Here is a 17,044-nt window from a genome sequence, read left to right as displayed (position 1 = left end):
ATAAAAAAAATTACTTATCTAAAATAAATATTTATTTTTTATAAAATTTGTTATTGGTACTATTCAAATGACTGTTGGAATCTAGTATCTTTGTCTATCAGTGTACTTATAAAAATATATATGTATGTAATGCATTATTATTATCCTTATTTAGAAAAAAATTTGTTACTTTTTTGTTACTTTTCAAGTAAATAATTTTGATGATTTTTTAAAATTAGTATTTAGTTACTTATTTGTTGCTTTTACAATTGTAAAAAAAATTCTTCCTTTATTTAGTATGTCGTGCTGAATGTGTAATATTTCATGTCATAATTTGGGAATAATTATTTGTTTTCGTAACATATTGTAATTTTTGTAAACATATTGTAAATTTTTGTAAACATACAGAGAAGAAGGTAGTAATATGGCCACCCATTTACATTTTATACAATAACTTTATTAATAATTAATATTTTGAATTGAAACTTAACGAAACTTAACTTATATTCATTGAAGTGTTCTTTAGATTTTAGATTCAAAGTTATGAAATATTTACTATATTACATATTATTTATAAAAATCTAACGACGCTGCATAATAGCCGATTAAAGAAAAAAAAAGATGGTTATATAGCTACCACAAAAATAAACGTAAAAAATGGTTTTGTTTAAAAAAGTTACAATAATTTGTAACAAAATTTTTATTCATATAAAATAAATTGTTAAATAAAAAACCGTAGCATAATTGTGGAAAGAGATAAAGATAGCTAAACTTACTTAATAAAAGTAGGATTTTTAGGTTTATACGTAATCTCTGCCTTCTGTCGTGATAATAATTTATACATGTCAAATATTAATAACAGTAGAATGACAATTGATATATCAAGGAATTTTTTTGATATAGAGACGATCGAAAGTGATCATATTACCAGTGCATTTAGGTGGCTATATTAACAAAATCCTATGTTATTGTTGAACATTGTATAATTCGAAAAATAAACAACTGAATAAAAAGTTAAATAAAAACATACTCAACTGCACATACATTTGGATGATAATACGTTTAAGTTTGAAAAGAATAAAGAAGTATGTGTAATTAAATGTTAAAATTTAATGTACTTTAATAAAGTATTGAAATTCTCAAAAGTAAAAATGTCTTATAACAAACGTTGGCTATTGTGCATTGTCATTAACGCCATTTTATAACGGCAAGCTACTAAACAAATAATTTTATAAGCATAAATTAATAGAATTTGTTAACTAATAACGAAGATAATACAACCCCGATAGGAAGATTTTGCAAACATTGCACAATAATGACATTAAAGATTGTGCTAAAATGATTCGCCATAACGCAACAGTTTTGTCAAAATATAATTCTTAAATAATATTTGTTAAAAATTAGACAAATATTGAAATATAAATATTTTATAATTATCTCAGCATTTAAAATTATCACATTATAATCTTCAATATTTTCACAATATAATGCAGCAATAATAATGTGCAATATTTACAGCATTTAATCTTCAATATTTAATTTAAAATTAATATCAAAAGGTATTACAATAGATTTAACAAATATCGTTTATTCACTAGACATTTAATAAATTTAATAAGATTAAAAAAGAGGCACTTTGTCTGACAGATTAGTTGCGTCTGTTGGAGAGTTAAGTATCTCATTGATAGTAATAATAGCAGTCAGAAACTCTTAAATCATTCCTACATTATAATGCACAAATATTGAAACATACAATATTACACATTAAATGTTTCTATATTTGTGCATCATAATTTAGGAATAATTGGGGAATAATTTGAGTCTTTTGTGCACAATTATATTTCTAAATGTTTTAACATGTTACGACTGAAATATTTTTCTCAATTATTGCACAATTTATTTCTAAATTTAATTTTGCAAATGTGCTGTTAAGATAATTCGCCATATCGTTATTGTTATGCCAACATATCATTTCAAAATTTAATTGCGCAAACATTTATTAATGTTTTATAAAAGGTTAATGTTTCTACATCTATTTTCTCAACTACGCCTTCATAATGACAGATTATAAATTTTTTATAATTCTTTTGTCATACAATTTTATAAATCTTTTCCTGTCGGAGTAAGTGGTCATATTGTCCAAAGTGGCCATAATACCACCTTTCTTTTCTACGGATTAATTATATTTCTGAATGTTTTATATATAACAGTGAAAAACAGATTGGTCTGTGAAGTTATGGTATGCTCGCCATTTTTTTCAAATTCAATCAATTGTAAAGCAATAGTAAAAGGCAAACTTATTAAAACATGATAACAGTTTACATAAATATACATATTTATTTTTCTACTAAAAAAATACATGCATGTTATTATTCATGTATTTTTACATTCCTACACGTCTTATGCTGTGTTGCGAGGCCAACTATCTTTTGGTAATAATCAGGATTCTCGAGACATTCAACGAGAAATGCACCCAAGTCGTGTTTGGAAATTACTCGTCCAGCTACAGAATCGATCGTAACAGTGTACTTGGACTTTGGTGCTCCTGAAGAGTAAAATAAAATCTGTGATGCTTTATTCTTAGGATTATCATCCTTTATCATCTCTCATTAGGCATACCTGTAATCCATGGTGGAAATACCGCCACCCACTTTAAGCCACTTGATTTGGTTATATCAAACATGCGCTGATGTTCTATAGTCAAGTCTTTACACATAGCAGGCGTTTCTTCAAGTGTGTAAAACAAGAATCCTAAAAATTCAAGTAGTGGTAAACATTAGTAAACAAAAGTGTCATATATATATATATATATATATGATATTAAATATTTAAGGGCGTTAACATTAATGTATTAATTAATTTTAAACTATCTCTATCTTTTTCTAATTTTTAAAGAAATATTTAAAAAAATAAAATTAATTGAATTTAAAGTTAAGCTACATTAGTGCAAATAAGAATATAAGAATACAAAAAATTTCAGAACATATTAAAGTGTCAAAATAGTTTCTAGCAGTTAATAATATAAAGTGCAATAATGTATTTTCATTATGATAATTAATGGTTTTGGTATTTCTATATTTATCTTTCTAAAATTATACCTTACCTGATAGACATACGGAGACTAGTTCAACATTATGCGCTTTCATGGCATTTATTATATTTTGCATGCCTTCAGATAGTACAGTAGAAGGACCTTAAAAAGCAAAAATTGAATAAGTGCAGTATATCAATATATAATAAAAGAGAAATATACATGTCTAATATAATTATTAGAAATGAAATCTACGTGTATTAACTTACTTAAGTTTTTCCCGATTCCAAGTATTACTACGACAGCATCTGTACCAGCTACCGCCTTTGCAACATCTTCCGCGTTAGTTACATCTCCAATAACTGCTTCAACTTTATCTATAAGATCTTTGGGAATCTTATTCTTATCCCTTACCAAAACTCGCACTTCCAGACCTAAATGACAAACAACGAAAATCGAATAAAATGTTAATATAATATTTACTTTGAATAAGAATATAGATAAAAATACGCGTACGCAACGTTACAAAATGCTATACACAAATTACAACACGTACGCGTAGTAATTTACATGTCACAAATATATTTTTAACATAGAAGAAAATATTAATTACATCATTTTAATATCACTTCAGTTCATTGTTATAGTTTATATTATAATATTTCACATTATTTTGCATTTTGCAGATAAACATTTTAATTGTATTTCTTTGCAAGAAAAATAAAAAATGGATTACCACGTAAATTGTCGCTGCGTATTGTTGGTAATGATCTTTTAAAAAAATGAACAGGATAATAAAAATTACCTTTTTCTACGGCGGTCCTCAGAGAGCAGAGGCCGGTGACTCCTGTACTTCCGAATATCACGACTCGCTTCATCTCACGTCGAGCTGACAACACACGTCATTACCGAGGACTGGGCGATTATATCTGTCCTCCCGCGAGAAGACAGGTAACAAATTATTTTTCTTATTCTTTTTTTTTACTACTTTTGGGGAGAATTGACGACCCGTAACCAGCAAGCGCACCGATTGCACCGATAACAACACAATAAGAAATTTGAACGCACGCTTACATTGCTGGTAAAAAAAAATTATTATATATAATCATAAAACATAATTATATTGCATTCTCTTTCAGAGACGCGTTTAGTTCGCTTCATTAGTATTAGCCAGATTAGCCAAATGTTTTAATGTTGCAATCATATTGCCAACAATCGTTGCAGCAACTAATTTAGACTAACTCGGAACAAGATAAGACAGCATTATGTCTGCTAGGTTGAACTTATACGAATTCTATTTTTAACAATGGCAAATTGATAGCAACGTATCAGCATCAATTTATTGTTATCAATCATTTGTTGTTGCCATGTTACTGTTATATCACAAACAGTATAATGTATCGTTATTGCCATTTCCTTTTTTTAAATGTCCTCAACCGATTGCATGTATAAATAACCATGTTGCTAAATTCGCAATGTGTTTTATTTTTATGTCAACAAATGTATAGCAAATCTATAATACATGTAATGCATTAGTTTACTCAAAATGCTACGTCACGCTTGGTTATTTGTGAAAATATTAAGATCATTCTTTCTGTTAATTTTTTTGTTTTGCAGTACCAAAGTACTAAGTGTTAATTTACTATTTTATCTTTTAGTTATAAAAATTAAAAAAAAATAAAGAAGTTAAACCAAGACTTAATCTATATTGAAAGAGATTAGCATTAGAAAAAAATAAAGAGTAAATTAAACCAAGATAAAAGTTAATTTATTTGGTACAAATAGATATAAGTTGTAATCAAAACTGATTGGTTCTTACCTACAAAATAGATTATTACAAAATAAGTTTGTGTTTTTCTTTTTTAAAAAATCTTGAAATACGTAGAGTTAAATGCACGTTACTTTATGAGAGTAATACATTACAGTTACTATTTGTAAAAAATAACTTAATACTAAATACTACTGATTTAAAAAAATAATGCGTTACCATTACCGTTACTTAAAAAATAATTTTATTTTCGTTACTTTCCAAAACTTTGATAGTTTTTTTTTAGAGTTGCAAAGTAGATGTATAATACATGTGTTATACATTTATAAAGTAACGATAAAATTCATTATCGTTACTATAAAATTGTAACATGTTACAAAAGTAATGCTTTAATTCTTAGCTCTGAGTATGTTTACAAGTATGAGACAAGAGAGGACACACATATGTCAGGCTTGGATACAAATCGATGTAAAAAATTAAAATAAAATGTGTTAATTAAAATTTGTAGTTACAAATTTATAATAGCATTTATATATAGCATAATTACATTGTAAGCTCGTGTAGCTGTTTCGTATTTAGTATTTTTTTAATGTATGCCAAATAAAATTTGATTCAGAATGATCACGTGTTAGATATATACCTATATTTAATTTATGGATTTTTTGTATGACAAAAACAAACATGTTTAAAAGTTTAATTATAACAAGGGATACACTTTAAACATTTTTTTTCATTTCACTATCTAAACACTACAAGATATTGGAAGATATAAAAAGCGAATTAAATGTCTTTTCTGTAACAAGAACAAATTGTAAAAATATAAAGGCAGAAAATTCTATGTAATAATAGTTAAATGTAATATTAATTGTAATTTAATTTTTGGAAAATGTATATTTGTTTTAGTAATAATAAGTTAAATATTGGATCGATATGTAATTAATTAAAGAAATAAGAAAAGTGTCATGATAACATGTGATACAAATATAAAAGCAACATAAATTATCTAACTCAATAATTGCACAATTTATTTTATGTGCACGCACATTTGTCTGATCATCTTATATTATCTTTATTGTAATACAAAAAACTTTATTATATTATTTGACATATATTATTTATATTTTATTTTAATATTTATTTTTAATTTTATTTAAGAAAAGCACATCTAGTGCAATTCATTAATCTTTTTTGTTTTGATTTTTAAATCTGTTTTAAATGTTTATTATTGTGAAATTATATATATTCTTTTTAAATCTTATATGCTTATAAGAAAGCATATCTTAATATATCTTATATGTTTAAAAAAGCTGATATGCTTAGACAAAACAGACTGTCATTATATTACGCAACACAACATATATAGTTCGCTGATGTAAAGCAAATCGTCAATTATTGATCAGCTAGATCGTTGTCACTTAATTTTAAAATTAATCTATACAATTTGAAATTACACACACACACACACACACACACACACACACACACACACACACACACACACACACACACACACACACACATATATATATAGCTATTTTTATAATTCCAATTTATGAAACATCGACAGGAAAATTAATCTTTAGCTTCTTAATGCAAATTTTCTTGTAAGACTATGCTTCTATCTATTTTAAATATTTCCTTATTTATTATCTTCCAGCGATAAAAATCACGCGCTTAATATAATCGCCTTTTTAATCTAAATTCGTGCAATTATGAAGCAGTTGGATGGAATGGCAAACTTATCGAAAACGTGTGATAACAATTTACATAAATATACATATTTATTTTTCCACTAGAAAAAATACATGTATTTTATTATTCATGTATCCATATATTTCTACACACAGTCCTTGATGAAAGTAATCTGGTGAATGAAACGCATCTATTACGCTCTGGTTTAAATTTTCACAAGAGGTATGCTGTGTTTGAGATGCCGATTATCTTTTGGTAATAATCAGGTTTCTCGAGACATTCGACAAGAAACGCACCCAAGTCATATTTAGAGATTACACTTCCAGGTATGGAATCAAATGCAATAGTATATTCCTTCTTTGATATCTCTAGAGAAAAAAAAATTCATGAGACTTTTCTTCAGGAATATCATACTTTGTCAGTTCTCATTATCTAAGGATACCTGCAATGACTGGTGGACATATCGCCACCCACTTTAAACCACTCGATTTAATTATATCAAGCATACGCCGATGTTCATCGACCACATCTTGAAATATAACTGGTACTGCTCCAAGGTCGATACAAAACTCTAAAAATTCAGACAGTAACAGACATTAGTGTCAACATAAGTATTGCATATATAATAAAATTGAATACTTAATCGTATATTTGCAGCAATGTTTAGTTTAAAATAATTTAACTTTCCATCTGTTCTAATTATTATTAGAAAACAAGCTATATTGATGCAAACGGGCGTTAGAATAATATAAGAAACTTCAGAATATGTTGGAAGTATCATAAAAATATTTTTCAACAATTCTACAATATTTTAAGCATAATAATAGATTTCTATTATAATAAGTATATAATGACACTTATTCTAATTTTTTCAATGTTGTCCTACCTGACAGACATACGGAGACAAGACCAACATTATGCGTTTTCATAGCATGTACTATATTTCGCATGCCTTGGGATAGCACGGTAGTATAATCTTAAAGTAGTACAAAGTGAATAAGTACAATAAATTATTACAGAACAACAAGATTACAAATTTACTTACTCAAGTCTTGCCTGGTACCAAGTACTACCACGACAGCATCTGTATCAGCTACTGCTTTTGCAACCTCCTTCGCGTTAGTTACATCTCCAATAACTGCTTCGACTTTATTTTTAAGGTCTTCAGGAATTTTGGTTTTGTCTCTTACAAAAGCTCGTACTTTCAAACCTAAATGACAAACAAAAAAAATATTAAAATTAATTTATAAAAACTAAGTGACAAATAATGACAATCGAATAAAATGTCAATGTAATACTTGATTTGACACGAATAAAAATTCATATATGCATAAACAGAATTACAAAATTATATATAAGAATTACAAGTTATATACATAACAATTTACATGTCACAAAGAAATTTATTTTTAGTATAGAAGGAAATATTACTTACATCATTGTTATTCGACTTTTATATTAGTTTCGTTTTTACCTTATGTTACTTTGTACAGATAAATATTTTAATTTTATTTCCTTGAAAGAAAAGCAATATAAATTATATTAGCTACTCAATAACTCGATGCAGCGGATGCAAGCAATGAATTATTATTACACGAATTGTTGCAACACATTACCGGCAATAATCTTGCAAAAAAAGTAAAATAAAATAAAAATGAACGTGATAACAAGAGTTACCTTTTTCTACGGCGGTCCTCAGAGAGCAGAGGCCGGTGTTCCCAGTGCTGCCGAATATTACGACTTGCTTCATTTCACATCTCATAATGCGCGTTATTGCTGAGGACCGCGCGATTATATCTGCCCGGCAAGGACACGGATAACAAATAGGTTTTTTTACGGACAAATCGACAATACAGACAGCAAGCGCACTGATTACATTGATAATGACACGATAACGCAACATGTAAATTTCCAGGGTAAAAAAGTTTCGTAATTATATATGTATAAATATACGTATATACATTGTTATACATATATAAATGCATAAGAGATTAAAAAAACAAGTTAAACCAAGGCTACAGTTAATCTATATTGAAAAAAATAAACATTAAAAAAAATAAAATTAAATATGATTCTTACTTACAAAATGGTCATTAGTTTAAAAAACGGATGTAGTATATTGATCGCATCTTATAAAAGAATTTACGTGAATTGGCAAAAACAATTGCCACTATTTTACTCTTCTCTATAGAAAAGTTTAGAAATACGTAAGATTTTAGAATATATATACATTAATATTAAAAAAATGCTAGATTTAAATAAATAATTATTTGAATAGTACCAGTAACAAATTTTTTAAAAAATTAATTTGAAATAAAACATTTATTACAAACAAATAACATTTTATAAATTATAAAAAATATTACTTATCTAAAATAAATATTTATTTTTTATAAAATTTGTTATTGGTACTATTCAAATAACTGTTTGAATCTAGTATCTTTGTCTATCAGTGTACTTATAAAAATATATATGTATGTAATGCATTATTATTATCCTTATTTAGAAAACAATTTGTTACTTTTTTGTTACTTTTCAAGTAAATAATTTTGATGATTTTTAAAAAATAGTATTCAGTTACTTATTTGTTGCTTTTACAATTGTAAAAAAATGTTTTTCTTTATTTAGTATGTCGTGCTGAATGTGTAATATTTCATGTCATAATTTGGGAATAATTATTTGTTTTCGTAACATATTGTAATTTTTGTAAACATATTGTAAATTTTTGTAAACATACAGAGAAGAAGATAATAAAATATGGCCACCCATTTACATTAATGACTTTATTAATAATTAATATTTTGAATTGAAACTTAACGAAACTTAACTTATATTCATTGAAGTGTTCATTAGATTTTAGATTCAAAGTTATAAAATATTTACTACATGACATATTATTTATAAAAATCTAACAACGCTGCATAATAGCCGATTAAAGAGAAAAAAAGATGGTAATAGAGCTACCACAAAAATAAACGTAAAAAATGGTTTTGTTTAAAAAAGTCACAATAATTTGTAACAAAATTTTATATTTATATAAAATAAATTGTTAAATAAAAAACCGTAGCATAATTGTGGAAAGAGATAAAGATAGCTAAATTTACTTAATAAAAGTAGGATTTTTAGGTTTATACGTAATCTCTGCCTTCTGTCGTGATAATAATTTATACATGTCAAATATTAATAACAGTAGAATGACAATCAAGGAATATTTTTGATATAGAAACGATCAAAAGTGATCATATTACCAGCGCATTTAGGTGGCTATATTAACAAAATCCTATGTTATTGTTGAACATTGTATAATTCAAAAAATATACAACTAAATAAAAAGTTAAATAAAAACATACTCAACTGCACATACATTTGGATGATAATACGTTTAAGTTTGAAAAGAATAAAGAAGTATGTGTAATTAAATGTTAAAATTTAATGTATTTTAATAAAGTATTAAATTCTCAAAAGTAAAAATGTCTTATAACAAACGTTGGCTATTGTGCATTGTCATATTAACGCCATTTTATAACGGCAACAAATAATTTTATAAACATAAATTAATAGAATTTGTTAACTAATAACGAAGATAATATAACCCCGATAGGAAGATTTTACAAACATTGCACAATAATGACATTAAAGATTGTGCTAAGATGATTCGCCATAACGCAACAGTTTTGTCAAAATATAATTCTTAAATAATATTTGTTAAAGATTAGACAAATATTGAAATATAAATATTTTATAATTATCTCAGCATTTAAAATTATCACATTATAATCTTCTATATTTTCACAATATAATAATAATGTGCAATAATAATGCGCAGCAATAATAATGTGCAATATTTACAGCATTTAATCTTCAATATTTAATTTTAAATTAATATCAAAAGGTATTACAATGAATTTAACAAATATCGTTTATTCACTAGACATTTAATAAATTTAATAAGATTTAAAAAAAAGGCATTTTGTCTAACAGATTAGTTGCATCTGTTGGAGAGTTAAGTATCTCATTGATAGTAATAATAGCAGTCAGAAACTGTTAAATCATTCCTACATTATAATGCACAAATATTGAAACATACAATATTACACATTTCATGTTTTTATATTTGTACATCATAATTTAGGAATAATTGGGGAATAATTTGAGTTTTTTGTGCACAATTATATTTCTAAATGTTTTAACATGTTACGACTGAAATATTTTTCTCAATTACTGCACAATTTATTTCTAAATTTAATTTTGCAAATGTGCTGTTAAGATGATTCGCCATATCGTTATTGTTATGCCAACATATCATTTCAAAATTTAATTGCGCAAATTTATTAATGTTTTATAAAAGGTTAATGTTTCTACATCTATTTTCTCAACTACGCCTTCATAATGACAGATTATAAATTTTTTACAATTCTTTTGTTATACAATTTTATAAATCTTTTCCTGTCGGGGTAAGTGGTATATCCTATCATATTGTCCAAAGTGGCCATAATACCACCTTTCTTTTCTACAGATTAATTATATTTCTGAATGTTTTATTTAGTTATATAACAGTAAAAAACAGATTGGTCTGTGAAGTTATGGTATGCTCGCCATTTTCTTCAAATTCAATTGTAAAGTAATAGTAAAAGGCAAACTTATTAAAACATGATAACAGTTTACATAAATATACATATTTATTTTTCTACTAAAAAAATACATAGGAATGTAAAGATACATGCATGTCATTATTCATGTATCTTTACATTCCTACACATCTTATGCTGTGTTTGCGAGGCCGACTATCTTTTGGTAATAATCAGGATTCTCAATACATTCAACGAGAAAGTCACCCAAGTCGTGTTTGGAAATTACTCGTCCAGCTACAGAATCAATCGTAACAGTGTACTTGAACTTTGGTGCTTCTAAAGAGAAAAATAAAATCTGCTTTATTCTTAGAATTATCATACTTTATTATCTTTCATTAGGTATACCTATAACATATGGTGGAAATACCGCCACCTACTTTAAGCCACTTGATTTGGTTATATCAAACATGCGCTGATGTTCTATAGTCACGTCTTTACATACAGCAGGCGTTTCTTCAAGTGTGTAAAACAAGAATCCTAAAAATTCAAGTAGTGGTAAGTAAACATTAGTAAAGAAAAGTGTCATATATATATATATATATATAAAATATTAAATATTTAAGGGCGTTTACATTAATGTATTAATTAATTTTAAACTATCTCTATCTTTTTCTAATTTTTAAAGAATTATTTAAAAAAATAAAATTAATTGAATTTAAAGTTAAGCTACATTAGTGCAAATAAAAATAGAAGAATACAAAAAATTTCAGAACGTATTAAAGTGTCAAAATAGTTTCTAGCAGTTAATAATATAAAGTGCAATAATGTATTCTCATTATGATAATTAATGGTTTTGGTATTTCTATATTTATCTTTCTAAAATTATACCTTACCCGATAGACATACGGAGACTAGTTCAACATTATGCGCTTTCATAGCATTTATTATATTTTGCATGCCTTCAGATAGTACAGTAGTAGGACCTTAAAGAAGCATAAAATGAATAAGTGCAGTATATCAATATGTAACAAAAGAGAAATATACATGTCTAATATAATTATTAGAAATGAAATCTACGTGTATTAACTTACTTAAGTCTTTCCCGGTTCCAAGTATTACTACGACAGCATCTGTACCAGCTACCGCCTTTGCAACATCTTCCGCGTTAGTAACATTTCCAACAACTACTTCAACTTTATCTATAAGATCTTTAGGAATCTTATTCTTATCCCTTACCAAAACTCGCACTTCTAGACCTAAATAACAAACAACAAAAATTGAATAAAAAATCTCAATATAATATTTAATTTGATTAATAATATAGATAAAAATACACGCATACGCAACGTTACAAAATGCTATACACAAATTACAACACGTACGCGTAGTAATTTACATGTTACAAATATATTTATAACATAAAAGAAAATATTAATTACATCATTTTAATGTCACTTCAGTTCATTATTATAGTTTAATATTTCACATTATTTTGCATTATTTTTGCAGATAAATATTTTAATTATATTTCTTTGCAAGAAAAATAAAAAATGGATTACCACGTAAATTGTCGCTGCGTGTTGTTGGTGATCTTTTAAAAAAATGAACAGGATAATAAAAATTACTTTTTTCTACTGCGGTCCTCAGAGAGCAGAGGCCGATGACTCCTGTACTTCCGAATATCACGACTCGCTTCATCTCACGTCGAGCTGACAACACACGTCATTATCGAGGACTGGGCGATTATATCTGTCCTCTCGCGAGAAGACAGGTAACAAATTATTTTTCTTATTCTTTTTTTTACAAACGCACCGTGGGGAGAATTGACGACCCGTAACCAGCAAGCGCACTGATTGCATCGATAACAACACGATAAGAAATTTAAACGCACGCTTACATTGCTGGTAAAAAAAAATTATTATATATAATTATAAAACATAATAATCTTTCAGAGACGCGTTTAGTTCGCTCCATTAGTAACCAAAATTAACCAAATGTTTTAATGTTGCAATCATATTGCCAACAATCGTTGCAGCAACTAATTTAGACTAACTCGGAACAAGATAAGACAGCATTATGTCTGCTAGGTTGAACTTATACGAATTCTATTTTTAACAATGGCAAATTGATAGCAACGTATCAACATCAATTTATTGTTATCAATCATTTGTTGTTGCCATATTGCTGTTATATCACAAACAGTATAATGTATCGTTATTGCTAACCATTTCCTTTTTTTAAATGTCCTCAACCGATTGCATGTATAAATAATCATGTTGCTGAATTCGCAATGTGTTTTATTTCTATGTCAACAAATGTATAGCAAATCTATAATACATGTAATGCATTAGTTTACTCAAAATGCTACGTCACGTTTGGTATTTGTGAAAATATTAAGATCATTCTTTCTGTTAATTTTTTTGTTTTGCAGTACCAAAGTACTAAGTGTTAATTTACTATTTTATCTTTTAGTTATAAAAATTAAAAAAAAATAAAGAAGTTAAACCAAGACTTAATCTATATTGAAAGAGATTAGCATTAGAAAAAAATAAAGAGTAAATTAAACCAAGATAAAAGTTAATTTATTTGGTACAAATAGATATAAGTTGTAATCAAAACTGATTGGTTCTTACCTACAAAATAGATTATTACAAAATAAGTTTGTGTTTTTCTTTTTTAAAAAATCTTGAAATACGTAGAGTTAAATGCACGTTACTTTATGAGAGTAATACATTACAGTTACTATTTGTAAAAAATAACTTAATACTAAATACTACTGATTTAAAAAAATAATGCGTTACCATTACCGTTACTTAAAAAATAATTTTATTTTCGTTACTTTCCAAAACTTTGATAGTTTTTTTTTAGAGTTGCAAAGTAGATGTATAATACATGTGTTATACATTTATAAAGTAACGATAAAATTCATTATCGTTACTATAAAATTGTAACATGTTACAAAAGTAATGCTTTAATTCTTAGCTCTGAGTATGTTTACAAGTATGAGACAAGAGAGGACACACATATGTCAGGCTTGGATACAAATCGATGTAAAAAATTAAAATAAAATGTGTTAATTAAAATTTGTAGTTACAAATTTATAATAGCATTTATATATAGCATAATTACATTGTAAGCTCGTGTAGCTGTTTCGTATTTAGTATTTTTTTAATGTATGCCAAATAAAATTTGATTCAGAATGATCACGTGTTAGATATATACCTATATTTAATTTATGGATTTTTTGTATGACAAAAACAAACATGTTTAAAAGTTTAATTATAATAAGGGATATTTTAAACATTTTTTTTCATTTCACTATCTAAACACTACAAGATATTGGAAGATATAAAAAGCAAATTAAATGTCTTTTCTGTAACAAGAACAAATTGTAAAAATATAAAGGCAGAAAATTCTATGTAATAATAGTTAAATGTAATATTAATTGTAATTTAATTTTTGGAAAATGTATATTTATGTTTTAGTAATAATAAGTTGAATATTGGATCGATATGTAATTAGTTAAAGAAATAAGAAAAGTGTCATGATAACATGTAATACAAGTATATATATATATTTATTACAAAATATATTTTTTTTTTATTATCAGAAAAATACGTGCTTCTTATTATTCATATATCTTTACATTTCTTCTCACGATTATGATGTATTCGCGATGCCAAGTACCTTTTGGTAATAATCAGGATTTTCGAGACATTCAACGAGAAATGCACCCAAGTCGTGTTTGGAGATTGCTCGTCCAGGTGAAGAATCAAATGCAATATTATACTTGGACTTTGGTGTGTCTGCAGAGAAAATAAAATCTGTAAGGATCTTTATTTTTAAAATTATCATATTTTATCATCTCTCATTATCTAGGCATACCTGCGATGTGTGGTGGAAATATTGCCACCCACTTTAAGCCACTTGATTTGGTTATATCAAACATGCGCTGATGATCTTTGGTCACATCTCTAAATACAGCAGGCGTTTCTTCAAGCGTGTAGAATAAAAACGCTGAAAATTCAGGCAGGGACGAACATTAGTGGAGAAAAGTATCTAAAAAAAGTATATATGATAAAATTTAATATTTAAGCGCGCGTTGTGTGCACTAATATAATTCAATTTTAAATTTGGTTTAAATTGGCAAAATCTATCTTTTTCTAATTTAGAACTTAGAATTATAAGATAGAAAAATAAAAAATAAATTAAGTCGAGTTTAAAGTTAAACTACACATACACAAATGAGCATTAGAAGAACACAAAAAGTTTTAAAATATCTGTTGAAAATGTCAAAAAAATCTTTTTCAATAAGTTTTACAATATTAAGTAAAATAATACTTTCCTATTATAATAATTAATACTCTTATATATTTCAGTATTTGTTTCTCAATATTATACTTTACCTGATAGGCATACAGAGACCAGATCAACATTATGTGCTTTCATAGCGTCTATTATATTTTGCATGCCTTGTGATAGCACGGTAGTGGGATCTAAACAATACAAGGCGAGATATATAGAGTGTGTGTGTGTGTGTGTGTGTATGCACACACATATACACATATACATATAAATATTCAAAAATATAAATGCTGCTCACTCAAATCTCTTCCTGTACCAAGTACTACCACAACAGCATCTGTACCCGCTACTGCTTTTGCGACTTCCTTTGCATTAGTAACATCTCCAATAATTGTTTCGACTTTATCTTTAAGATCCTTAGGAATCTTGGCTTTGTTCCTTACAAAAGCTTTTACCTCCAGACCTAAATAACAGATAACAATAATCAAATAAAATACCAATGTGATATAATACTCGACTTAAAAAGCAGAGAAAAAGTTGATATTTTATGCACACACAGAATTATAGATTTATATATACAAATTATATACAATGAATTTATTACAAGTATATATATTTATTTTTAATACAGAAATATATAATTTCAACTTGTTTTTAACTTTAATTTTAAATAATTATTTTAATTTTACTTTTTTGTGTGTAAAAGAAAAAAGCAACATAAATTATCTAACTCAATAATTGCACAATTTATTTTATGTGCACACACATTTGTCTGATCATCTTATATCTTTATTGTAATACAAAAAACTTTATTATATCATTTGACATATATTATTTGTATTTTATTTTAATATTTATTTTTAATTTTATTTAAGAAAAGCACATCTAGTACAATTCATTAATCTTTTTTGTTTTGATTTTTAAATCTGTTTTAAATGTTTATTATTGTGAAATTATATATAATTCTTTTTAAATCTTATATGCTTATAAGAAAGCATATCTTAATATATCTTATATGCTTAAAAAAACTGATATGCTTAGACAAAACAGACTGTCATTATATTACGCAACACAACATATATAGTTCGCTGATATAAAGTAAATCATCAATTATTGATCAGCTAGATCGTTGTCACTTAATTTTAAAATTAATCTATACAATTTGCAATTACACACACACACACACACACACACACACACACACACACACACACATATATACATAATATATATAAAAATTTTAAATTACTGATTATTCTATCCTAAAGGATTATTGCTTTTGAATAATAGAATGAGAAATTCTTTAGCAACAGCCAACTAGATTCGTTCTTTACAGTTAAATTTTTCCTTCTTTTTTTCTGTCTAACATATGATCAGTCTGACATCCGATGGTCACGTCCGCCTCGTTTCAAAAGTGCAGGTGGTGTAACGCAAAAAAATCATCATCGCGCGAATTGTTGCAGCGTATTGTTGTTGACGATTTTGCAAAAAATGGACATAAGATAATGAGAGTACCTTTTTCCACGGCAGTTCTCAGAGAGCAGAGACCGGTAGTCCCGGTACTGCCAAATATCACAACTCGTTTCATCTCGTGTCGAGCACTCAATGCACGTTATCGCTGAAGATCGTACTATATCTGTCTGACAAGGACATAGTAGATGACGAATCTTTTTTTTGTTAATGTGTGGGAATAATCAA

The 17,044-nt window shown here is 26.7% G+C and overlaps 4 protein-coding genes across 7 annotated transcripts; all 4 read right to left on the bottom strand.

The window, feature by feature from the left end:
• Positions 1 to 2,296: 2,296 nt before the first annotated feature.
• On the bottom strand, positions 2,297 to 3,941 carry LOC118647753 (flavin reductase (NADPH)-like). Its single transcript, XM_036293196.1, has 5 exons — positions 3,816 to 3,941; positions 3,280 to 3,444; positions 3,083 to 3,172; positions 2,599 to 2,730; positions 2,297 to 2,524 (listed from the first exon to the last, which is right to left on the bottom strand). Exons 1-5 carry the CDS (start codon positions 3,886 to 3,888, stop codon positions 2,349 to 2,351), a joined length of 636 nt encoding a protein of 211 aa, XP_036149089.1. The 5' UTR covers positions 3,889 to 3,941; the 3' UTR covers positions 2,297 to 2,348.
• Positions 3,942 to 6,534: 2,593 nt separating this feature from the next.
• Positions 6,535 to 8,291, bottom strand: LOC118647722 (flavin reductase (NADPH)-like). Its single transcript, XM_036293158.1, has 5 exons — positions 8,148 to 8,291; positions 7,516 to 7,680; positions 7,357 to 7,446; positions 6,913 to 7,041; positions 6,535 to 6,838 (listed from the first exon to the last, which is right to left on the bottom strand). Exons 1-5 carry the CDS (start codon positions 8,230 to 8,232, stop codon positions 6,684 to 6,686), a joined length of 624 nt encoding a protein of 207 aa, XP_036149051.1. The 5' UTR covers positions 8,233 to 8,291; the 3' UTR covers positions 6,535 to 6,683.
• A 2,098-nt stretch (positions 8,292 to 10,389) lies between these two features.
• On the bottom strand, positions 10,390 to 13,703 carry LOC118647767 (flavin reductase (NADPH)-like). 4 transcript variants are annotated; one of them, XM_036293232.1, is made up of 5 exons: positions 12,601 to 13,703; positions 12,133 to 12,297; positions 11,935 to 12,024; positions 11,447 to 11,578; positions 10,390 to 11,396 (listed from the first exon to the last, which is right to left on the bottom strand). In XM_036293232.1, the coding sequence occupies exons 1-4, from the start codon at positions 12,737 to 12,739 to the stop codon at positions 11,475 to 11,477; spliced, it is 498 nt and encodes a 165-aa protein (XP_036149125.1). In that variant the 5' UTR covers positions 12,740 to 13,703; the 3' UTR covers positions 10,390 to 11,396; positions 11,447 to 11,474. The 4 variants fall into 4 exon arrangements, with proteins under 4 accessions (XP_036149125.1, XP_036149120.1, XP_036149117.1 ...); XM_036293227.1 differs by having other exon boundaries at positions 10,390 to 11,377; XM_036293224.1 differs by having other exon boundaries at positions 11,479 to 11,578.
• Positions 13,704 to 14,589: 886 nt separating this feature from the next.
• Positions 14,590 to 16,934, bottom strand: LOC105830426 (flavin reductase (NADPH)). Its single transcript, XM_036293204.1, has 5 exons — positions 16,862 to 16,934; positions 15,645 to 15,809; positions 15,448 to 15,537; positions 14,927 to 15,058; positions 14,590 to 14,847 (listed from the first exon to the last, which is right to left on the bottom strand). The coding sequence occupies exons 1-5, from the start codon at positions 16,932 to 16,934 to the stop codon at positions 14,702 to 14,704; spliced, it is 606 nt and encodes a 201-aa protein (XP_036149097.1). The 3' UTR covers positions 14,590 to 14,701.
• Positions 16,935 to 17,044: the final 110 nt, after the last annotated feature.

The sequence above is a fragment of the Monomorium pharaonis genome, chromosome 1 (assembly GCF_013373865.1).
Source record: "Monomorium pharaonis isolate MP-MQ-018 chromosome 1, ASM1337386v2, whole genome shotgun sequence".
Lineage (NCBI taxonomy): Eukaryota > Metazoa > Arthropoda > Insecta > Hymenoptera > Formicidae > Monomorium > Monomorium pharaonis.
The sequence above is the reverse complement of the archived record's forward strand: the minus strand, read 5'-3'. Positions and strand labels throughout refer to the sequence as shown.